Here is a 25,367-nt window from a genome sequence, read left to right as displayed (position 1 = left end):
AAGAAAGACAAAGACCAGTTTCTGTTATTCTCCAGAGACCCGCCACCATGAGTGTTCAAGTGCAGCCCGTTTTCCAAAAACCTGACAGAACTTACGCGTATTTGATATGGGCCGCGATTAATGCAACAGATGATAAGATGGCAACAGTTGTTCAAATTTATCAGTATTTTATCGAAAACTATGACTTTTCCAAATTATCGCCAGCTCCTCATTTGTGGAAGCGTGCAATAAGGAAAAGGTTATGTAGCGATCCATGTTTTTATCGTATTGATCCCGAATTTATAGGAGGGTATTGGTGTGTATCACCGACTTTTTCCTGTATCTATGATCATGCAGACGGCAAAATCGGAGGCCCTGAACCTCAGCCTGCCGGAGCCAGAGGTGAAACTCCTCAAATTAAATTTTAACTATCGTTAGAGCTCCTCGTGTATCAAATACTTGGGAGTTAAGATAACGAGGACCTACCAAACACTATATCAATATAACTATCCGGCCCTGTTCAAAAAAATTAAACAAGACTTAGATAAATGGGGAGGATACCAGATATCATGGATCGGGAGGATGGTCTCGATCAAAATGAACATACTCCCTAGGTTACTATACTATTTCCAGACCCTCCCGGTTCCCATCCCTGGCTCAGAATTAAAAAATATTCAAAAATTAATCTTCCACTTTATCTGGCAAGGCAAAAAGCCTAGAGTCGCCAAGACGGTTCTCTTGGCCTCAAGGGGGAGAGGAGGACTAGGAGTTCCAGACATAACAAGATACTACCTAGCCGCACAACTACGGCAGGTAGTGGTATGGAACGCTAGCCCAAAACAATACTGTTGGCTAGGTATAGAAACACACTATGCCGGGACGCCTTCACTACCAGCTTGCCTTTGGTCCATGAGCAGGGAAGACATGCTAAGCAGAAAATTCAAATTAGGCCCGATGAGACACACTTGGGAGACCTGAACGAAATGCAGATATAAATTTAAGCTCACGACACCTCGTTCCCAACTCACACCAATCCACAAAAATCCAAAATTCCCACCTGGATGTGAGCCCAGACAATTTGATCAATTTGAAACCAAAAATATTAGAGCAATTGTCGACCTCCTGAGCTTCGGGGAGTTCCTGAGTTACCAAAACTTACAAACCAAATATGAGATAGTAGGGCTAAATGTTTTCAAATACCTATGTAGCCATGCATAATAATGACTGCATACGTCTTCTCTGTTGGCAGTAAGTCCTGGTATATACAGGCCTGCCCACAGTAGTTATGGAGGTTTTCCCTCACACCCTAGTGTGGTGCCCTGTGTAAGGAAGGGAGTGGCTGTATGCTCTGAGTCCCTGGATAGTGACCTCAGAGATGCGTCTGCCCCTGGAGTATAAAGGGCACAACACTGACAGTTAGTGTTGTTGTTGGTGGAGAAATAGTAACCAGAAGGTACAGAGATTGAAGAACCACTTTTGTGACCCTAGTGCTGTAACTAGCGGGAGCATAGTGATAATTCCAGTGTGTCTACGCCACGCTGTGTCCAGGGACCTGGCACAGTGGTGATCTCCCTAGGAGGAAGGGAATCCCACTTCAATATTGGAGGGCGTACCTGGCAAAGGGACATCACGCAGAGATGTGCGGCTAGAGCTGGCAGCTGCATGGGGCAGTCTGCTACATCCCTGTACTTAATAAAGATGTCCTTGAAAACAAGAACCCCACTGTGTGAGTGTGAGCTTACTCGACAGTGGATGGCACCAAGAAGGAGTTCCTCACCAGGACCATCTCCCTGCGGAAGCACAGATCCTGATGAGGTGGAGGCGCTGCACATGATGTAAGTTGGACTCGTACCCACTACCTCAGCAACCTGTCCTGATGACATCCCCTAATAACACCAAGCGGGAGACTCAAGAGTCCTGTTACTTGCAGGTGCACCACCACACACGCCTTGTAATGGGGGACTGGTTAGACTACACGGGCCAATATGAGATTGGGTGGGTCAGGCCAGAGGGAACACCCGTTACAATTGGAGGCGCTGCTGAGATACCTGTTAACAGGACAGGCTTTTGCTGGGCACACAGTAGGAATTAAGGAAAGTGTCTGCTGCCACTTTGTGCTTGTGGGACGGAGCCAGGGGTAGTCAGGGAGGTGCTGGAGCTGCATGCCGCAAAGACACCTTGGGATCCGTTAGGGGTTAGTGAGTCTGGAGCCGGGGGCTATTGCTGTTCTAGTCGCCTTGAGGTAGCGCTAGCGGGGGACGCCTAAGGGGTAAACTGGTAACTGAGAGCAGGAACTCTGGACGGGTCCGCACTAGGCTAGCCAAAAGTAGGTCGACGCCCAAAGTACTGCATGGAAGAGCCAGAGTACTCTAGTCCCCATTCCAGATCACTTACCAAGGAGCACAGACTGGAGGAACGTGTTACAGTAGACACAGGAAGGGTGAGCCTAGCCTGAGGTAGTGCACACACGAGTCAGATCTACGTTAGGTACACAAGGTGGTGCACAAGGCATGTTTATTGTACAGATGTGGTAGCTGCCCCGCAGAGCGGAGCTCCACGTACAGAGAATCGGTGTTCAACGTTCACGAGAGACCTGTCAAAATGGAGGATCTGTACAGAACAGAAGGTCCAGGATGGCAGGGAAAGAGAACCACAAGAATGGAGGATCTGCACAGAGCAGAAGGTCCAGGATTGCGGTCCGATGAAGAACAGGCTACAGAAGAGACTTTTGTGAGTTTGTTATGGAATGGCGTGAAAGCCGTGGCTGCGCCGTGTTTGTCCTGCATATGTTCTCGGGAAGATACCCCTGAGAATAGTGAGGACGAAAGTCTTACTAGATGGGAGGAACGAAATGGACTTTGTTATACCCCGATTAACAGACAGCCAGACGTTGCCTTCAGTGAAAGAAAAGACAGTGAAAGAAAAGACAATGCTTACCAAGATGGCGGTTCCCGCGTTCCCGGGACACCGCGTGGGCATGCTGCAAAAGGTCTTGCAACTTTGCAGTCTGCTAAATGTTGGCCAGGATTGGCGCCAACGCGGAAACTCCACCCCGATGGGGAGTTTGGCGCGAAAGCTGGAGCCGCGCCCTCATGGACTATGACTCACTCCGCACCTGTGCTGGGTCAGCCTACAAGTCTACGAGACATCCCCCTAGTTTCAACCAGGGGGAGTGGTTTGCGGTCTCACCGGATGTCGAAAGAGGAAATGGGAGGAAGGGTGACTATATCAGCCCATGCCTTTCAGTTGCGAAGAGCCATTGATCAGTATCGACCTCTGAGCAGAGTACCTCCGCTGATAAAAATGGCTGAAGCTGTTGATAAAGTGGACCAAGGTCCTGTGATTTCCACGCATCCTTATTCGGCTCCAGGAGGCTTCCTGGTGATCCGGGTGGAGGGTGTGGAGACTGTGGCGTGTCTTTGCCTGCAGTGCCGACTGCCGGGCGGAGCCGTGGGCAGCGAAGCCCGATGCCCCCACTGTGGACTGCAGTACATGTGGCCCATGACCACATTTGTACCGGTGCAATCTACGGGGATGACCGGAAATGTACCGGTGGCGACAGAAGAGCAGCCGGGAGCTCTCTGGAGTAAGAGCCCAAGTCCCACAGAGTCGGAGTCAAGAGTGGTGCTTCTGAGCGATAAAGCGAGTCATCGGAGAGGTGATCACCGAGGAGCCCATCGCAGGTCTCCTACTGGGATACCTCGGCCGAACTGTAAAGTGGAGTCCTCGGACGAGGAGTGTGCTCGGCTGGCAAGTGAATCGGTCCCAAAAAGAGACTATTATTTCAGTGCTACGCCATGGAGGACTGCAACTCCTCGTGGTGTGGAGACGCGGAGTCGTGTGTCTCCCGTACCCCGACCATCCGATCGGCGGAGTCCCACTGCCGTGGTGACTAGTGGGTCGGACGGAGGCAGATCTACCCCTACCCTGCACGGGACTAAGACACCGTGTCTGTCGCAGGCCCAGGAGGTGGAAGATCCGGAGGAGCGAGTCCAGAGCCAGACTGGATCGCGTAGCAGAATGGCGTTGGAGGAGATCCTTGTGGAGGAAGAGATTCCGCTTGGGAATCCACCGCAAGATGGCGTCGCAGCACGTGCGTGTGCGGAAGTGGTGCCGGAGGACCAGGGAGGCCCCGAGTGGGAGATGGTGCCGCCACTGCGATCGAGCAGCGGGAAGCGATCCCCTATTATCCAGGGGAATGGGCGGTTGAACGGAAAGCCCAGGAGTCCCAAGGTTGAAGACAAAGGTGGACTTTGTGGTGATGCTAAGGCAGGTACCGCTGGAGAGCAGGTCGAAACCCTGTCCGTGCCTACTGGTCGGTCCCGTCCCCAAACCCCGTCCACACCCAAGGTTAGTCCTAAGGCCCTAGCTAAAGCCCCTGTACCCATCCCTATCCTATTTGGATCTAGTTCCAGTTTAGGGTTGTCCGGGGAGTCACGGGGTCCTTTCGATGATCGGACTGGGAGTCTGGACTTGGGTACGTCGGATGATGGGTCAGAGGGAGGAGGGAGCATGTCCCGACAAGTGTCGGTGTCGAGTGATTGTCCTAGCGGGATGAGTATTACTGTTAGGAATACCTCTCACCGTAAGGGAGTTAATACCAGATCTGAGGGTACATCTGGAGTGTCTTCTGGTGGGCCTGATGAGGAGTCCCTAGAGGAAATTGCAGATTCTAGCTCCGAGGAACGGAAGGAGACTAGGTGGTGGGCCCCCTTGTACGAGGGGTACGTATCGTGGTTTGACCGCACCCGCTTTATTTTAGAGAGGGAGGGGGTGGTTGATCACTGGTGGGCTCCCGGGGATTTTGACGATGAGTCATACCTTAGGGCTCTAAGGGTAAGGTGGGACCGCATACAGGCAGGTCTTATTATCCCTAAGGGGTCCGCAGGATTGGATGATCCGGTGGAGACACATGAGCCCCTATCATGGGTGTTGCCCGGGACGGCTGGTCAAACCAGTTTAACTAGGGCTTGCAGGGCTGAGCGAGCTATCACTGCCAAGTACAGGAAGTCCCATGGGCTTGATTACCCCTATGTCCCTGAACCTCTAATGAGAGAGATAGAGGAGAATAGGGAGAGATGGCTCAAGACTGATATTCAGTATCATATCATTGAGAGAGGGGGAGCCATTAAAGGTATACAGGCCGAGCAGAGGGTAGCTCAACTGATGCGGGTCTGGAAGATTGGGCGCAGTGTACATATGCACAAGGTGGTGTACTGTAATGAAAGAGGAGTACCACGGGAATACAGTGTGACTGTGCATGATGCCGCGGGGCGAGAGGTAAAGAAACCAGATCCTCGGCATTACTATTGAGTGTCCAATAGAGTGGTCTGTTGTTTCTTTTGCGCTCCCTGCTGGTCAGTGAGTGTACTGAGCGTTCATTATTATGTTATGTAATGATGTTGGCTGTGTTATTTGTGTGTTCTTTTGCAGTGTTTCCAGCGCAAGGTACACCAAATTTAGGTCCCAGCCGGGACGGTGGGTATTTACCAGGGGGAGTATGTAGCCATGCATAATAATGACTGCATACGTCTTCTCTGTTGGCAGTAAGTCCTGGTATATACAGGCCTGCCCACAGTAGTTATGGAGGTTTTCCCTCACACCCTAGTGTGGTGCCCTGTGTAAGGAAGGGAGTGGCTGTATGCTCTGAGTCCCTGGATAGTGACCTCAGAGATGCGTCTGCCCCTGGAGTATAAAGGGCACAACACTGACAGTTAGTGTTGTTGTTGGTGGAGAAATAGTAACCAGAAGGTACAGAGATTGAAGAACCACTTTTGTGACCCTAGTGCTGTAACTAGCGGGAGCATAGTGATAATTCCAGTGTGTCTACGCCACGCTGTGTCCAGGGACCTGGCACAGTGGTGATCTCCCTAGGAGGAAGGGAATCCCACTTCAATATTGGAGGGCGTACCTGGCAAAGGGACATCACGCAGAGATGTGCGGCTAGAGCTGGCAGCTGCATGGGGCAGTCTGCTACATCCCTGTACTTAATAAAGATGTCCTTGAAAACAAGAACCCCACTGTGTGAGTGTGAGCTTACTCGACAGTGGATGGCACCAAGAAGGAGTTCCTCACCAGGACCATCTCCCTGCGGAAGCACAGATCCTGATGAGGTGGAGGCGCTGCACATGATGTAAGTTGGACTCGTACCCACTACCTCAGCAACCTGTCCTGATGACATCCCCTAATAACACCAAGCGGGAGACTCAAGAGTCCTGTTACTTGCAGGTGCACCACCACACACGCCTTGTAATGGGGGACTGGTTAGACTACACGGGCCAATATGAGATTGGGTGGGTCAGGCCAGAGGGAACACCCGTTACACCTACAAATTCGGCACTTTACCCAAACATTATCCCCAACGTTGGAATTTCCCCCTCTCACTGGCTTTGAAAGGCTCTGCAGGGAGTCCGGCCATCAGAAAGGTCTCATAACACAAATCTGTGCAGAACTGGAGAGAGCCTCAGAAGCCCCCACACATGACTATATGCTGCATTGGGCAGCAGAATTGGATATCGTTATAGACCGAGAGGATTGGGAAAGTATTTGGGAAACAGCTTCAGGAACTTCCATATGTACCACAATAAAAGAGAATATATATAAAATACTGTTTCGCTGGTATCTCACCCCAGCCAAAATTAACCAAATCTACCCCCTGGCCTCTGACCTGTGTTGGAGAGGCTGCGGTCAAAAGGGGGACATGGCCCACATCTGGTGGTCATGTCCAGAAATTCAGAAATATTGGGAAACCATACACAATCTTATAAAAGAGGTCACAGACCTCACAATCCCAGTTGAACCACTGACCTACCTATTGGCCAGGCCCCTAGAAACACCAACAGGCAAATTGATCTCCTTTATTCTCACTGCGGCTAGATGTGGAAGAAGGTGTCCCCCCCCTCCAAACAGACAGTAATAAATAGAATCAACGAAGTAAAGGACATGGAGAGACTGTCAGCGTTTCTGAAACGGTCCACTACCGCCTTCTACAATATTTGGGACCCGTGGTTCACTAGAATGGCCCTGACACACAGAAATGCCATATAAGGATAGAGGTAGGAACCACAATAGGTAACGGAAAGTAATGGAACAGGCCAAGGCGAGGGAGTGGTACAACTACTCCCCCCCCCCTCCTCTCTCTCTTTTCCCCTCCTTCTCTTTCCTTTTCTGCTTCAATTCTCGCGTCACCCCGACAGACCCTGGAGGAACAGGGGGACGTCGAGACTTTTCTTTCATATGTTAAAAATTGTGTTAGGCCACAAATGGACTGTCATAGAAAATATGTTGACTGGTATAACTGCCTAATAAAAAAAATTGAAACAAAAATATATAACTGCCATTATGCTACTTAATTTTGGGGGGGGGGGGGGTGAGTAACACTTTAAATTTGGAGAGAGAGGGAAGGGGGGGGGGGAGAGAAAATGTCTGACAGATCAAAGCTTTAAAGTAAAAAGAAAGAAAAACTATTTATTGAGGGTGAAAATATGGAGAGAAAAGAAAGGCTGGAAGTGAAAGGCGGACATAGAAAGACAGAGAGAGCTCAAGTTTTCAATAATACCATTAAGAGTTGACCACTAATGGTTGTACCTTCTTTGTTTGTATTTTTTCCCTCTCCCCATTAAATTGTCTCTCTTGTTCAGATCTGGTCGGAAGAGGATGATGAAGCACTTGGGAACAAAGATACAGACCAGCAGGGCCCAGGTGGAAGACAGAATGGCAAAGACCTCCATGGCCACGGTGTACTTACCATGGGCACTGAGGGAGGCCGGGATATAGGACAGCCAGACACTGAGGAAGGCCAGCATGCTGAAGGTGATTAACTTGGCCTCATTAAAGTTGTCAGGGAGCTGCCTGGCAAGGAAGGCAAGGATGAAGCTGATGGTTGCCATGAGCCCGAGATATCCCAGCATGCACCAGAATGCAGTGGGAGAGCCCTCATCACACTCAGCGATGATAATTCCTGGTTGTATTTGTATGTTGTGTTCTGGGAAGGGATGGAAACTTGACAGCCACGTGAGGCACACACACAGCTGAAAAAGGACACTCAGTATGATGACAATGTAGGGCACCTTTGTCCCTGTCCACTTCCTTAGGCTGCTGCCCGGCTTTGTGGCCTTGAAGGCAATGACAACTGTGACTGTTTTGGCAAGGACACAAGAGATACAGAGGGCAAAGACCATGCCAAATGCTACCTGGCGAAGAAGACATTTCCCATATTGTGGGTATCCTATGAAAGCCAAAGAGCAGAGGAAGCAGAGGGACAGGGACACCAGAAGAAGACAACTTAGAGAATAGTTGTTGGCTCGGATAATGGGAGTTGCCCTGTAGTGGTTGAAAAGCCCTAAGATGGCAACTGGGACCATGGAAGAAGTGACACTAGTGGCTACCAAAGCAGCACCCAAGGGCTCTTCATAGGAAAGAAACTCGACGGTCTTTGGGAGGCATCTGTCCTGTTGGACATTGGGCAACTGGTCCCACGGGCATCGAAGGCAGTCAATGGAGTCTGAAAGAAACCAAAACATACATCTCAGTTTGTGGAGCAAACATAGCGTGATATTTATTGGAGGAGACATAGGGAGCACTTATAGGAGCACTTAGAGGAGCAAAAAAGAAAGGAGTTATATGGAACAAATATAGAAGCAGATAGAGGAGGAGTTGTAGGGAATAGTTAAAGAAACACTTAAAGGAGAAGTTGAGGAGGAGATATTGGGAGCAGTGAAAGAGGGACTTATAGAGAGCAGTTTTTGGAGCAGTTAGTGGCGGGCTTATAGGGAGCAGCTACAGTAACAGTTAGAGGAAGAGTTATACTGTAGGGAGGGAATTTTTGGATTATAAGTATGATACATTAATAATCACACACCAAAGAAAAGTAAACATTGAAAGAAAGGAATCTTTGACTAAAGATCTTATAATTTTTAATGCTGTGGAATATTCCCAAACACAGAAGGAAGAGGTGTGAGTGTTGTGGTCTCTTTTATATTGCCATTAGGGTGAGCAAGTGCTTTTAGAGAGGATCTTGGAATCATGTTATAAAGTTAGGAATATACTTCACTGAGATGACAAAGATTTGGACAGAAAGGAGATTTGTAATCCAGTGGAATACTTCCAGATACAGAGGGGGGTGGGGTACAGAGAGAGTAACCCCGCAAGAACCTATTTGCACTCGCTAATCTCAAATAAATGGTTAGGAAAAATTTAATCCTTGGGTGGAGCCCATACACCATTTAATAATACATATAAAACAATTTATTCAACATCTATGCAAAGACACTTAACGACTAATGGTTAAAAATTGATCAGGGGGTAGGTGGGGACAGAGGGTAACGTATAGGGTGCCTCCTATGTATATGTGTATATATATAGTAATATCACACAGGTATTTGTCTAGCACCAATGGACACGGATACTATACAAGCCTCCCAAATGTCTATATAGGTAGTCTATTGCCTCAACCTGTGCACTGTGACACGTGTGTATATATGTATCACTTAGTACATTCTATGGCTGGCAAAGAGGAACGATTCAAATGGATGTCAGTAGCCTGCTGCGTCAACCAGTGTATACAACCCTATTTTAGTGAGGGCTTACAATATGCTCGATCGCACACAGTAACTGTTTAGTAATGTTTCCCACCTGGTTAGTATACCATCTACTACAGCATGTATACGGGGTACAAATTCAGTACGGTTATGTCCCTTGCAGTAGGCTCAATCACACACAATAACTGTTTAGTAATGTGGGACAGGGAGAACAAACCGACTCCAGCGGGTATAGTCAGCTAGCTGCGTCACCCAGGATATGTAACATACAACCCAGTCTCAGTAATAGCCTATAGTAAGCTCGATCGCCAGATTGTGATCCCGCTGGGGAGAAGGCATACAACCTGGTATTTCTGTCTCTCAGTTACAGCTCCGACCCCGCGCCACCTGATGACGTCATAGTTGCGACATCTAAAAACGAAACCGACGTACGTTTCGCGCCACCTGGCGCTTTCTCAAGGTAATGCAGGCACTGCTTGAGCGTCATTTCCCTGGTATTTTATCTTGGTTGGCTGGGGGTGCGTCTTTCTTAGTAGCCAATCATTGATGGCGGGGAAGCATGACGCGGGCATATAGAGACCTGCCCATTATTAGTTTGACATGTGTGATGCTCTTGATGCCCTATTAAAGAGATATTCCCTGAATGTGGTCCAGTTAATGTGTCATAACAAGTGAACCTCATAGGTGTAAGTACACCCATGTTTAAATAGACAGACATGGTATGCCATGGATTTAGCTATATGATTGTGTGCAACATACACAGGTAATACAATGAATTATGGCATAGGTGTAATGAAACAGTAGCGGCCCCACCACTCAACATGTCCTGTGTACTCCTCCAGGGCATCTCTGAAAACCACCGTTTCCTCCCACCAGCCAAGATATAAATTGGCATATGTGGGGGCACGCCCAGCATCGACCACAGGGGTATGATCCCACTGGTCTCCTGTCGCCCAGCCATGTACGGGGAGTTGTGGTTTGACCAAAAGGTTTACCATCAAATCCAGGGCACCGCGATGGGAACCACCTGTGCCCCCACATATGTCTGTCTATTTAAACATGGGTGTACTTACACCTATGAGGTTCACTTGTTATGACACATTAACTGGACCACATTCAGGGAATATCTCTTTAATAGGGCATCAAGAGCATCACACATGTCAAACTAATAATGGGCAGGTCTCTATATGCCCGCGTCCTGCTTCCCCGCCGTCAATGATTGGCTACTAAGAAAGACGCACCCCCAGCCAACCAAGATAAAATACCGGGGAAATGACGCTCAAGCAGTGCCTGCATTACCTTGAGAAAGCGCCAGGTGGCGCGAAACGTACGTCGGTTTCGTTTTTAGATGTCGCAACTATGACGTCATCAGGTGGCGCGGGGTCGGAGCTGTAACTGAGAGACAGAAATACCAGGTTGTATGCCTTCTCCCCAGCGGGATCACAATCTGGCGATCGAGCTTACTATAGGCTATTACTGAGACTGGGTTGTATGTTACATATCCTGGGTGACGCAGCTAGCTGCCTATACCCGCTGGAGTCGGTTTGTTCTCCCTGTCCCACATTACTAAACAGTTATTGTGTGTGATTGAGCCTACTGCAAGGGACATAACCGTACTGAATTTGTACCCCGTATACATGCTGTAGTAGATGGTATACTAACCAGGTGGGATACATTACTAAACAGTTACTGTGTGCGATCGAGCATATTGTAAGCCCTCACTAAGACAGGGCTGTATACACTGGTTGACGCAGCAGGCTACTGACATCCATTTGAATCGTTCCTCTTTGCCAGCCATAGAATGTACTAAGTGATACATATATACACACGTGTCACAGTGCACAGGTTGAGGCAATAGACTACCTATATAGACATTTGGGAGGCTTGTATAGTATCCGTGTCCATTGGTGCTAGACAAATACCTGTGTGATATTACTATATATATACACATATACATAGGAGGCACCCTATACGTTACACTCTGTCCCCACCTACCCCCTGATCAATTTTTAACCATTAGTCGTTAAGTGTCTTTGCATAGATGTTGAATAAATTGTTTTATATGTATTATTAAATGGTGTATGGGCTCCACCCAAGGATTAAATTTTTCCTAACCATTTATTTGAGATTAGCGAGTGCAAATAGGTTCTTGCGGGGTTACTCTCTCTGTACCACACCCCCCTCTGTATATGTATCTTCATATCCTGTATGCACCCTATCTTCTACACTATCCCTTATTGGTGGAGAGCGGCATTATATTTTGTTATGAATACTTCCAGACACAGAAAGAAAAGTGTGAGTGCAGTGGTCTCTAGTATATTGCCATTGGGGTGAGTAAGTGCATTTTGAGACGGTCGTGAATTAATGTTATAGAGCTGGTAATATACTTAATTGAGGTGACTTACATTTTTGGACATAAAGGAGACCCTAGAAGGTTTAAGTACTATTTTATTAAAAGCATATTGAACTCTGGAAGGTAGAAAACAGGAAGTCCCAAGGTTGCCTCTCTGCTGATGTCACTTGTGGTACAGGAAGTTCCACGTGTCAAAGACATCAAAGAGATTTCCCATAATCTTTAGCTCTTCCCAGGAATGGGAAAATACAATATAACTGAATGATCAAGCAGTAGAGATACTTCTAACACTGGGGACACATTGCTGCCAAAGACACTCAGTCTGACACAAGAATGTAATGTTATATTCCTACTCTTTTCATACACCCTATTCTGCTGTCTCCACATGGTCCCTGCCACATGGATCATGTTCTTAATAGTGGTGTAGAATGGGCCGCCAACATGGTGGGAGAGTCAGGACAATTCTTCCTGGCCCGGTGGCTGCAGGGGTCCTCTACAGCTTTCCCCAGCTGCTGTGGTCCGCTCTCCCCTCTGGTCCATGCCAGAATTTGGGCCTAACATTCAAATCCACACGTACAGTAGTACTATCGCAGCACCAGCGACCTGCATCTGTCCCCAAGGTAAGTGTGTTTAGGGTGGTTTTGTGGGGTATTGTGTGTGGTGGGGTATTGTATGTGAGGTCTGTAGGGGTTTTGGATGGGGGATTTTTGAGGGTATTGCGTGATTTTCTTTTTTAGGGGTATTGTGTATGGGGGGAGGTTTGTGGGTGTATTGTGTGTTGGGGGTGAAGTTTGTGGGGGTATTATGTGTGTGGATGAGGTATTGTGGGGGTATTGTGTGCTTGTGGCCAGTTAGTGTGTGTGGGGGTAGAGTAGGGGATTGAGTGAGAGGATTGGGGCATTGAGTGATTGCAGAGGGGGGAGAGCGTGAGAGGAGATGTAAGAGGGGGAGAAAATGGGAAAGAGTGAAGAAGGTGAGAGGGGAGATTGATAGAGGGGAGAATGAGGGAGAGAGGTAGAGGGGGTGAGAGAGTAAGGGAGAGGGTGATGAAGAGAGAATTGAGAACTGTGAGAGAGGTGAAGGTGAGAGGGGGGTGGAGGAGATGACTGCTGAGAGAAAGTGAGTGAGGTAGAGAGGGATGTGGGATAGAGCAGGGGCACACAAACTTTTTTTGCTGCGCCCCCCCTGCCTGCTCCTCTCCATTCTGATTCCCCCCTCCTTACCTCGCGCGGCGTCAAATGAAGCCGCGGAGTGATGCGACGCCCCGTGACCCCACTGCGTCATTTGACGCCGCATTGCCATGGTCATAAGTGACACTGGCAGAGTCCAGGTAAGTTTTAGCATTGCAGGGGCCTCACGCGTTCCCCCGGCAAATAATCCAGCGCCCCCCACTTTGCGCACCGCTGGGATAGAGAATGAGTGTCGAGTGAGAGTGGTGAGTTGAGGTAGGTGGGGTGATGAGTGAGGGGGGTGGAGGTGAGGGAGGGGAAGTGAGGGCGAGAGGGAGGTGGGGTAGATAGAGGAATGTGGGAAACAGTGAGAGATGACGGTTTGGGGAGAGTGAGAGTGGGGTTAGATGGGAGTGAATGAGAGTGGGGAAGAATGAGATTGGAGGGAAGTGGGGTAAGTGAGAGAGAAGAGGGGAAGAGAGGGGGAAGACTGAGAGACATGGATGTGGAGAGAAATACACGGTGGGAGGAGGAAGTGTGACAAGGGAGGGGGGAATAGAGGGGAATGAGAGAGTGAGGAGAGAGAGGAGTGGGGTGGCCTGGTAGAAACCTTGTTCTTGGAGCCAGGAATACAGTCAGAGGCCCTGTCACATAGATCATGTTCTTAATAGTGTTGTAGCTTCCAGATCCTCCAAATGTTTGCAGATACAATAGGTACCACTGTAGTTCCTCTACTCGTGCTGGATGGCGGCACTTCCAAGTAATTCCTTGTCCCCAAACATACAGTATGCTGCATACCACCCACAACAAACTCTCTGTTTAATAGCGGCAGTTGGTCTTAAAGGACCCAAAAGCATATTGGGGCATATTCTATTAGCTTCGATAACTTTGCTGCCATCTCGAACGGTGTGGCATGTTCCCACCGAACAGTTTGTCATTTGTGTCATCACGATATTCAGAAAGAATCTGAAACCATCTCAAACCGTGAGGTCGGAAAATGCTAATACAGTACCACTCGGCATGGCGGTAACTTTATCTCAGCTTTTGTCTAAGTTCTACCGCTGATCGATCTTCTCACAATCTGAGCTGCATAGAGAGATGCTCAGAGAGATGCTCAGAGAGATGCACAGAGAGATGCTCAGAGAGATGCTCAGAGAGATGCTCAGAGAGATGCTCAGAGAGATGCTCAGGGAGCCGACTCTCCCTGCACAGCTCTCGCAGGCGATCGCACTGCTTTTATTTAAATTTTAATACAAGTGTGCGGGAGCAGGGGGTCTCCGGAGCTGAACTGCATTAATTTCAAGTCCAGGGACCACCTGCTTCCCGAGTTACATGCCCCGATATCGGGTGTCGGTATCTCCTCTGTGCTCAAATGTCCCGGTACAGGAGATTTAAACATTGCAGAGGGATACCGGCACCCCATAATGGGACCTGTAACTCGGGAAGCAGGGGGTCAGTGGACCTGAAATGAATGCGGTTCAGCTCTGGAGACCCCCTGCTCATGCTCACTAGAATTCAAATTTAAATAAAAATAGCTTCATTACCTTATATGGATCTATAGGAGGAGTTATAGGGAGGTGTTATATGGAGTAATAGGAGGAGTTATAGGGAGCGGTTATATGGGGCAATAGGAGGAATTACACTGGCGACACACTTTATTCGAGCTCGGCTAGTCCCACGAATTCGGGTATACCCGGGTGTATTGAGGTTTGTGACTGTTTTCTGCCCGAGTGCATTGAGGTATTTTCCAAGCAGGGATTGAAGCATTTTATTCCCGCTGGCTGCAATACTGCACAGTATATATATATACTGCATTACAATTCATGAATTTATGCCATCTGGTAGACACGCGAAGCATTGCAGCCTATTAAATCCTAATCATTATCATTTAACAGATCAGCCGCCTGTCAGCCAGGCATGAACCCAGGCTGGGAAGGCAAACGCAACGGGGCTTGTCAGAGGTGAGGAGCGGCGCATTCCAGGTATCTGCCAGGTACATACTGGGTATTTGCTCGAATAAAGTGTGTCGGTGCAGTATATAGAGCAGATATATGGAAAAATAGAAGGAATTACAGGGTGCGGTTATATGGGGCAATGGGAGGAGTTATACAGAGCAGTTATATGGAAAAAGGAGGAGTTCTAGGGAGAAGTTATATGGGGCAATAGGAGGAGTTATAAGGAGCTGTTAAGTGGAGAAATTAGAGGAGTTACATAGATGATGGAGATAGCTGGTAAGGGCATTAACAAGTTTGCGCCATAATGCACACAAAAAACATATTTTCTGCAGCCACTTGAACAACATTTCTTTTTTTTTTTACATTATATTTACATAGAATAAAGAGTGAGATCAATAACTCTACATTAAATAAAAATCTCAAATATAAACATTTATGGATGAATGTCATATTCTACCTCCAACTTCTATCTTTCCTCATGAGACGTTCTCTCGACTTCATGTTGGGTCGGAACAATAGGATGAAACATTTGCGCACAAACATGCAGACCACCAGAGCACAGCTGGAAGACAGGATGGCGAATACCTCCATGGCCACGGTGTACATGCCACGTGCGCTGAGGGAGGTCGGGATATAGGACGCCCAGACACTAAGGTAGGCCAGCATGCTGAAGGTGATGAACTTGGCCTCATTGAAGCTGTCGGAGAGCTGTGACGGTCAGAGGTAGCTGGCCTTCATTAATAAAGGTGAAGCCAGGCCGGACATGTGTGGAGGTATGGTGCTCAAAAATACAAGGACCTATATCTTTGATGATAAAAGGAGAGTGAGGTACATACTGGGTAATATACAATAAAAAGTACTAAACCTATAATGGGGCTCTAGTCACCCCAAAGGTGGGGGTAGGTGCACGGAGACACCCCCCCTTACCTCATTGGGCTGGCTCCAGGTAAACGTACTCACGACTCAATGTCTCCAGTAGCTCTCTCCATCAGCGTGCAGCTGTATCCGGTCAGGGAAATCCAATGCAGTGTGTGTGCAGCGCACAGCCAAAGAGGATTGAGAGCAGGTCTGGCAAAAAATCTTTTATTATGAGGCCATAAAATAGAGGGTTGCCTCCAGAGACTGTGGGTAATGGGCCAAGAGGGTTAGCTCTTGGGTCCAGTGAGATAAAACCATGTATTTTCTGTAACCATGTTCCCATATACGGTCCCCTGCAGGTTTGTGGGATAGGAATGCCAAGTAGGGTTGTGATTTCACCCAGGAGATAGCAGCAGAAAAGTGACTTAGGGCGCAGGGAAGCAGGGGTGATTATTAGGAAACCCCTAAAGTTAGCCCCATGTGTATTTGGAGTGTGAAAGGAAGTGATGCTCAAAATATAGATATGTGGTCTGATCCAGGAAAATGATCCAAACAGGGATGGCGAACTGGAACCAGTTATAAGATATAACAATCCATAAGAGTAAATATATCCAGGTGATAACCAGACCTAGCGGTGTCCACTTGACTACCGTATCAATGGTCAAGGTGTATTAACCCCACAATATTCCCAACATAGGGTCAAGGATAGATGCAAAGGGCCAAGGCCCGTTACCAGCCCATAGGGATGTCCAGAGAAAATCCTCAGTATCCAAGCTACCATAAGCGTGCAATCCTGCAGGGTAATCAGCAAGCAGAGAAGGTGAACGAAGGAGCACAGCAGAACACGCCATCCACGACAATAAATGAAATCAGGGCAACTCCAAATAAAAAGCAAGGTATATGTGGATTAATCAATCCACAATGGGGAAGAGAGCGCTAACGCACCAATGCGTTTCATCCCGTAGGGACTTTATCAAGGTGATATTATCCACTGCCCAAAATGTATTAAAAGCATTTTATGTTTTTTTTTCCCTTTCCGGGCATGCAATCAAACAGGGATTTTCTGGTGCATGAGTTTTAAGGGGGATTTTCTGGAGAAAGTGGTGTCAGAATGTGCATATCAGGTCAGGGACCAAGGTTACCGCTTCCCCGATAAATGTATCCGACAACCGCGACTCACCACTAGGGTGCCCTACTTCAGCATAGTCCAGGAAGGAAAATGAGCCAAATGAAATGTGTTTAATATCCATAGAAAAGGGGTCCCTGGTTTAGGGGTACCCCAAGTACCGTTATGGCTCTCTGCAAACAGTATAGATTTGTCCATAAGGACGGGTGGACTATGGAAGTCCCCTGTAAAGTATAGAAAAACCTGACCGGTTTATGGGCTTTTGGGGTTCCCTGTGTCGTAGAAATTCCAGATTTTGGGAGTGTAAGTTTAAAGTGCGATTTTTGGGCGAAAATGTATTCATTTTGTTTGTAGGTTTTCGGGGGGCCTAGCTACTGGTGGTCCCATGATTCTCCCCAGCGTGCAGGCACTATTTTTGGGTACACGGGGTGAATTACAATGGGGCTGCACCGTGTCCCTCAGACTCCATTGTTTTCGAGCCCAGATATCTGCAACTAATTTCCCACACGTATATAAGGTTCCCCAAGGTTTTTACTTTATTAAAGTATGTTTTATGATGTTATACTGTATGTATGTGTAGCAGGGTCACCCCTGACTACTATTCTGCCCAATGGGCTGGCAGTAAACACTGGTACTATCAGGTTGCCAGTAGTTGGTATGGGGTTTTCCCCCTCACCTTTGGTACAGCACTTGAGTGACGGCAGGGGGTGGTACATCCTGTTGTAGCTTGGACAACGGGGTGCCCGCCTTCTGGCTATACTTAAGGGCAGGACCGCCCTAAAGTTGTTGGTTGTTCCTTCCCCTCTGAGGAAGTCAGGTCACACAACTGGGAGCTTGAGATTGGGGCCTTCCCATTTGCTCTGCCCTCCGGGGGAGAGTGAGTGTGGACCATAACTCTGCATCTGCTAGGGAGGTGGGGAAGAGCTAGGATGGCTGAGGGTGCCCTTGGCCTGTAGTGATGGTCCAGGGACCATCATCCAGTGAATACTGAGAAACTGCATCCGGCAGAAGACTGCTGTGTAACTGTTACTGCAGAGTGTAGTAATAAACATGTTCCTGTTTTGGAATATACCTCCTGTATGGTGCGTGACCTTACTGGGGGGAGAGGAAATAGTTCTACCGTGGAAGATCACCTTCAGTTCCTGGAGTCCACGACAGATGGAGGTGCTGCACTGCTAAAGAGATATGTGGGGTATGAACCCCAGAATCCTGTGTCTGTGTCCCCACTACCATCGGCGGATGACTCAGCCTTCCTGTTGCCAGCAGGTATATGCACCATACACCCTGTAATGGCCCCTGTCTGCGATTGGGTGGGTGAAACCTCGTTACATATAAAATTCCATGCAGTCAGCCTAAGCATTTACATAGGAGCCAGGATGTCTGCAATAGACATCTGAGCTCAAAGGAGAACCAGGTTGTCCAGAGGTGTCAGCCATTTTGTTTCAGGGAGGAGCAGATGAACAGGCCCAAAATCCATCTTTTGCTCTCTGAGACTCTGTAGAGCCTGCCCAGCAGGTGGCCATGAGTAAGGTACGGGTTGGCACACCCCCTGCCTCTGACATTACCAGCCAGATGAACCCAGCTCTGATTGGCTGTTGTGAAAAGCTCCCACGCTCTGAGTGGCAGAAAGGCTCTGCCCATGTTAAAACATAGGACAGAGTAGTCTATGAAAGGGGCTGCTACAGATCAGAGCTCGACCCCTCTCAGTCTTTTCAGACTTATAGATAATCTTGGGACTGGTCCAGTGAAGCACCAGTACGGTTTCCCAGGGGCATCAAGGTGCCAGGGTTTACTAGCCAAGCCAAGGACTGGTTCTGAGGAGTAAGGTTACCTGTTCCAGGCTTATTCCAGTGACATGGAGTGAACAGGGTAATGCCTTTTGCTGAAGCAGACGCCCTGCAACTAGGAAAGTCTAGTTCTCAACTCCCAGACTCCAGTACGTGTGTATATTCTCTGTATATTGTATTTCTGTGTGTTTCCAAGGTCTTATCCGAATAAACTTAATTTTATTTCACTGCTTTGTTTTGTCTTGTGACTGATCCCTTTAATATAAATGTTGTTAAAAGACCTGGTCCTACCATGTCAGGAGCTGCCTGGCCAGGAAGGAAACAATGAAGTTGATGCTGGCCAGGAGCCAGAGATATCCCAGCATGCACCTGGTTGGGTTTGTATGTTGTGTTTTGGGAAAGGAGGGAATCTTAACAGCCACATGAGGCACACACATAGCTGAATAAGGACACACAGTCCAATAACAATGTAGGACACCTTTGTCCCTGTCCACTTCCTTAGGCTGCTGCCTGGCTTCGTGGCATTGAAAGCGATGACAGCGGTGATGATTTTGGCAAGGATACAGGAGACACAGAGGGCAAAGACTATTCCAAATACCACCTGGCGAAGAAGTCACTTTCTCAGGTTGGGAGTAACCTATGAAAGTTAAAGAGCAGAGGAAGCACAGGGGCAGGGTCACCAGAAGAAGACAACTTAGAGTGTAGTTGTTGGCTCAGATAATGGGAGTGGTCCTGTAGTTGCTGAAAAGCCTCACGAGGACAATTGGGATCATGGAAGAAATTACACAAGTGGCTACCAAAGCAGTACCCACGGGCTCTTCATAAGAAAGAAATACAAGAGGCATGGGTAGGCATCTGTCCTGTTGGACACTGGGCAACTGTCAATGGAGTCTGAAAGAGTTCCAGAAGTAGCAATGAGTGAGAAAGGAATTAGGGAGTTAGAGTGATGATTTGGGTTAGGGTCATAAATGGTTCCAGAAAAAATTATTGTGGGTCCACAAAGTTATTGAGATGTTTCTGTTGAAACTGAATGATCAACACAAGATTTGTCTACTTGATGCTACTTTGAAAACAAGGACCACAGTTTAAAGTGACATTGGAAACCAAGCTCATCCCTCACCTGTGTGGTTGGAGATCTCTCCTTGGGGACAGGAGAAACACTGGAAGCAGCAGGCTGACTTCCCTCTTACAGCTGCCTTCCTGAAACCCGGGGAACAGCTCTGACTGCAGATGGAGAGAGGGACCTGGAGAGAGAAGGGGGGATGGTTACACAGAGACTGACTTTATATTCACCTGTATATACAGAGAATATACAAGACGAGAGAAAAGCTGCACTCTAATGGTCTTTCTCAGGAAAAGTTGATTTATTACAGCGAATATATACAGGGAAAGGAGATACTGAGTTATCTCTCACCTGAATATACAGAGAGAGGAGGGACTGAGCTATCTCTCACCTGTATATACAGAGAGAGGAGAGACTGAGCAATCTCTCATCAGTATATACATAGGGAGGGTAGAACGGTGCAGGATTGAGTGTATTCTACTCATAGAAATGACCCCCTCCACTACTGTAGGTGGGGCATTGAGTGAATCTCATTACTATGAAGTGTGGAGTTCTGTACGTACCTGTGTATCCCCCGCTGCCCACTGGATTGCAGTAGTGTTCACCATGAATGTGTGTCCCGGCCTGGCACTAGCATTGTAACTCCCAATCTTTGCGTGATGTATGGTTCCCTGTGAACTCATTTGCCAGTTGACGATATCGTACAGAGCTGGGATGTCCCCGTTGGAGTCAAAATACACGTCTTTGTCTTCTTTAGTCTGGAAACGGACGGACTTCATAGACTGGAGAATCTAAGAGAAAGTTAATAGAATCAGAATTGCCTCCTTGTGATGGGACAGTATGGCGTCTTACAAATATTAGTCCTACAAATTAATAATGTTTCCGTAATGCGGCATTGTGTGTACAGGATTCTTATAAGTTTGATGTGTCAATGTAAATGAGACATCTGCTAACCTTTTTAACTTATAGGATCCCACTGCTAGAGACACCCTCTTATTCCCATAAATGGGAGACCCCGCTAAACTTTTCACCTTAAAGGAATCTCATTTGTGAGACACCCTCATAGGGAGAAATGCAGCTGATATTACTAACATATATGTATGCCCTGCATCTTTTCCCATTAGAGAAAGGAGTTGCCGATACTGTTAAAATCTCCCAGTAGGATTGAATGCTACAAACATTAAAGAGAAGATGGGTAAAGATACCTGCCATGGTTGGAAAGCCAAAGTTTCAGAGCATCTCTCACTCGATTTGGGGCAGCCCTTTCGCCTACGAGTTAGGACATCCTGCAGAGCCCAGGCTAATCCGTAAACTGCAATGTGGACACTGTAGGTTAGCGCCAGAACATTGATACCACTGAATGTGCTCCCAAGAGACTCCTGACCCGTACAGAATCTGGTGCTGTTGGGCAACTGGGTCCTTGGTCTCTCCCATTTGCAGCCAAAGTTCAGCTCCCAAAACTCCATCATGAAGCTGTCATCTGGACTCTTTTGGGGGTTGCTGGCACTGAGGAACTCGTTGAACCCAGGAATCAGCCCGCTGTGTAGGGCAAAGCCAATGGTGCCCCGAAGGACACCCCAGAATTGTTCTTTGGATAACAGGGCTGAGGTTGACCACGACTCACTTGCCACCCAGATCTTCCGCGTGATGTTGAGCCTCAAGAGCTCTTCTACCACAGGGAAAAAATGTAAATCACTGGAAAAGACAACCACAACATTGGCATTTGACTCTGCAATGACCCTAGAGAGGTGGGGGGCATTGCGGTCAGGTCGGCTTATCAGTATGGACTCGACGAAGGCTATACAGGCCCCAGCTCTCAGTATCTCAATCTTGGTGGCCAAAATGCCCTCCTGCCCATAATCATTGTCCATAGCCAACAGACCCACCCATGTCCAGTTGAAATAGGACACCAGCCGTGCCAGCCCCCGGGACTGGAAGACGTCGCTGGGGACAGTCCTGAAAAAGGAAGGGAACTGAGTATGGTCGCTCAGGAGGGAGCTGGTTGCAAAGTAGCTGATCTGAAAGGAGATTGAGAGAAGATGAAAGAGTAGTATGGAACCGGGCAACTATAGGCTGGCACAGGAATACATAGCCTGGAATGTCTAGGGCTTGCCCTGCAATACATAGCATGACTAGGTCTGGTACAGAGCCTTGCAAATCTGGGGCTAGCCCATTATATTGAGAGTCTGGAACCTCAAGGGTTAGCACAGGGAATATACAGTCTGGCACAATTAGGACTGATACATGGATACAGAACCTGGCTCCTCTAGGACTGATACAGTGGATATAGAACCTGGCACCTCTTGGGCTGGTACAGGGGACACAGAACCTCATGCTTTTAAGGCTGGCGCAGAGCATACAGATCCTTTCATCTCTAGAGCTAGCACAGTATATTCAAGCCTGGAACCTCTACAGTTAGAACGAGTAATACATAGTTTGGCATCTCTAGGACTAATACAGGGAATACAGAGACTGGAACTTCTTGGGCTGATACAGGGGATACAGAGCTTAGCACTTCTAGGGATGGTAAAGTGGATGCAGAACATGGCACTGTTATGGGAGACCAGTACTTTTAACACCTTTTACCACCAGGATCACAATCATCAGACAGGACACAATAATTGAATAAACAGAGTTTATTCTGCAAGCCAGCAAACACACAAAATAAAAAATCACAGTGAAACAATCACCAACAGGATGTCTGGGGGAAGTCTGTAGCCTCAACTAGGTGCACGAGCCTGGTCAGAAGGCTTCCCTGTTCGCTTCACGTCCCAGGCTTCTCTGGTGCTTCTCCACTGAGATCAGTGCATGTGTGTGCTCTTTTACACAAAGCACGTTTGAATCTCCCGCCAACGTGTCTCCGATCAACTCCAAATTTTGTCTGGTTCCTGGTTCCCTGCACCGGCCACACTCCTTACATAGCCCCGCTGGCAATCCATTACACGGAGCAGGAGCCGGCGACCAATCACAGCATGGATCATGAGGCAGCAGCCAATCACAGGACGAGGGCTCGCCCGGCTGCACCAATGGGGGAAGGGGGCCAGCTTAGGTGCTCAGGACTGCCCCTGGATGACGGTGCAGCTGGAAAGCAGCAGATTTGAAACTGCCTATGGGGATCACGCCTTTGGGACTGCAACGGCTCCCTCCGGGCAGACCCAAATCTCCCACTGGGAAGGAGCGTCAAGGTCTGCAGGGAACAAAAGTCAGCCATGGGTTACAGATAGTTAACAATGCTGGCCCACTCATATGGTACTCTTTGAGCATGTTTATGTGGTAAGTTCTGTGTTTACCTGTCTCTGGATCCAGGTTTACCACATAATTGCACTCATTCATCCGCCGGTGAACCGTGTACGGGCTGGCCCAGGCAGCAAGTAGTTTGTTCTGCTGAGTGGGCTTCAGAACAAGCACTTGCTGCGAAGGGATGAATTCTCAACTACAGGCATTACGATCATACCAGCCCATTTGCCTCGTCTGAGCTTCCTCTTAGATAGCCTGTGCCAACCCCATGAGTTCCTTTAAGCAATCCCTGAGCCATCAGTATTTGTGGTCTCCCCCTCCCAGCCCTCACAAAACAGATCGAGCGGTCCCCGGACACGATGCCCATACAGAAGCTCGAAGGGGGAAAAGCCGGTAGACTCCTGCGGCACCTCTCGATACGCGAATAGCAGGTGCTGCAAGCAAGCATCCCAGTCTGCCCCTTCGGCTTCCTGTAAATGCTTGCAGAATTTGCTTCAAGGTCCCATTGAACCACTCACACAATCCGTTCGTTTGGGGATGGTAGGAGGCTGTGTGGAGAGATGTTACTTGCAGCCCGACAGCTGCACAACGATGACCCTCCTGGTCGGCCGACTGCTGCTGCTGGTTCCGCTGGCTGGGTAAGCTGCTGCACCTGCAGCACAGCCTCCACTTGCTCCACAGTGGGGGCCAACCCCATGTAGGCGATCGGCCTTGTCGCTTGTGAGCATTGCCCCAGATTGGGGTTACTGGATTGAGGTGGGTTGGGCAGTCCACCCGCAGATGGCCCAGGCCGTTGCACTGGTATCACCGGCCCTCGTGGACAAACTTTGTGGGTTGAGCTGCAACCCCTCTGGCACTCGACTTGCTCCGCCATGGCTTGGTGACCTGGGGAGGGTCATCTGCTTTGGAGACCTTGGGTGCCAACACTGGAGTGGGGTTCAGGACCCGCTTCTTGTAATGTGGCTTGGTCACAAACTCATCGGCCATCATGGCAGCCTCCTTGTACGTATTTGGCCTGTGGTTTATGATCCAACCCTGCACCTCTGGTGCACACTTGATACTTTATCAGGAACTGCTCACGGATGAGGAGGTCCATCATGCCCTTGAATGTGGTGACCGCATCCGGTTACCCACCGACTACTATGATGGGTCAGCTGGGAGTCGAACTCCACTTAGGAGTCCCCTGAGCCTTTGTCCAGAGCCCTGAACTGGACATGATAGGACTCCGGTGTGACCGCATAACTGGCCAGCAACTTGGCCTTAACAAACTCATACTTGCCGGCGTCTGTACGGTTGATCTCCCGGAAGGCGTCCTGTGCCTTCCCGCTCAGCTGTGGGCTCAGGTATCTAACCCACTGTGATTCCGGCAAATTTAACAATATGCATTGGTTCTCAAATGCACGCAGGAACCCATCGATGTCTTACCATCCACGCTGCTAAAGCTGCTAGCAGACACCCGGGTACCGTGACTACTGGTTGTTGAAGGGGCCTGGGTGGGTCCCACAGGACGTGTCACCATCTGAAGGGCACCATCTGGAGCAGGCATTGTTCCACGGATGCCCCATTTCCCAGATAGAGCAGCAAAATCGATGGCCACAGCAGGAGGTGCGGCCACCTAATCAACTACCGGGGGTTCGCCACGTCCTCCTGCTCGCCCCCGGAGCCTTCCTCCTCCATCTCCTGGGCACTGGCATTAGTGGCCGCAACCAACACATAGGTATAGTATGCTGTACGTGACGGGGGGTGGGAGAGAAAGAGACGGAGGGTAATGAAGATGTGGCAGATAAAGAGGAATGAAGTGAGAGAGAGAGAAGAATGAGGGAGAAAAGAGGAAACTGTGACAGAAAGATGAAGGTGAAGAAAAAGAGAGAGAGAGAGAGAGAGTGAGAAGGGGAATGACGTGCGAGAGGAAGAGAAAATGACTGAATGATGGAATAAGAGAGAAAAAGAACAGGAAAGAGGAAATAGCAAGGGATAGATGGGGAGAGTGTCTGTAACGGGTGTTCCCGCATACCCTCTCTCTGTCCCTCTCTGTGTGGCGCTGGGGCACTGAGACTCCATGAATTACACGCATGTTCCCTCTCTCCCATCGCTGCACACATGAATAATATATATGTTCTCTCTCTACCGCTGCTGCACTAGTGAATTACATGACCATTCTCTCTCTGCCACTGCTGCACGCATGTTCTCTCACTGCCACCGCTGCACACATTAACCCTCCAGGGGCAGAGATATTCCATCAGTTCCTCCTTACATCTACAGTATCTGTCACCTGCCTGGCATTCAGGTGACACTGACGGG

The 25,367-nt window shown here is 48.6% G+C and overlaps 1 protein-coding gene across 1 annotated transcript; it reads right to left on the bottom strand.

The window, feature by feature from the left end:
- Nucleotides 1-7,553: 7,553 nt before the first annotated feature.
- Nucleotides 7,554-24,053, bottom strand: LOC142470960 (extracellular calcium-sensing receptor-like). The gene is made up of 8 exons (XM_075577767.1): nucleotides 23,875-24,053; nucleotides 23,634-23,718; nucleotides 23,120-23,240; nucleotides 22,952-23,016; nucleotides 21,035-21,847; nucleotides 20,393-20,620; nucleotides 15,460-15,703; nucleotides 7,554-8,482 (listed from the first exon to the last, which is right to left on the bottom strand). The coding sequence occupies exons 1-8, from the start codon at nucleotides 24,051-24,053 to the stop codon at nucleotides 7,554-7,556; spliced, it is 2,664 nt and encodes an 887-aa protein (XP_075433882.1).
- Nucleotides 24,054-25,367: the final 1,314 nt, after the last annotated feature.

The sequence above is a fragment of the Ascaphus truei genome, chromosome 20 (assembly GCF_040206685.1).
Source record: "Ascaphus truei isolate aAscTru1 chromosome 20, aAscTru1.hap1, whole genome shotgun sequence".
NCBI lineage: Eukaryota > Metazoa > Chordata > Amphibia > Anura > Ascaphidae > Ascaphus > Ascaphus truei.
The sequence above is the reverse complement of the archived record's forward strand: the minus strand, read 5'-3'. Positions and strand labels throughout refer to the sequence as shown.

Bases quoted from the DNA above. Each gene is read 5' to 3' on its own strand.
- LOC142470960 (XM_075577767.1), bottom strand. From the start codon at position 24,053: ATGGCCGATGAGTTTGTGACCAAGCCACATTACAAGAAGCGGGTCCTG. The intron at 23,719-23,874 runs GTGATACCAGTG...GCTGTGCTGCAG, and splicing joins AAGTTTGTCCACGAGGGCCG to GTGCAGCAGCTTACCCAGCC. The intron at 20,621-21,034 runs GTATCTTTACCC...ACTTTCTCTTAG, and splicing joins TGGCTTTCCAACCATGGCAG to ATTCTCCAGTCTATGAAGTC.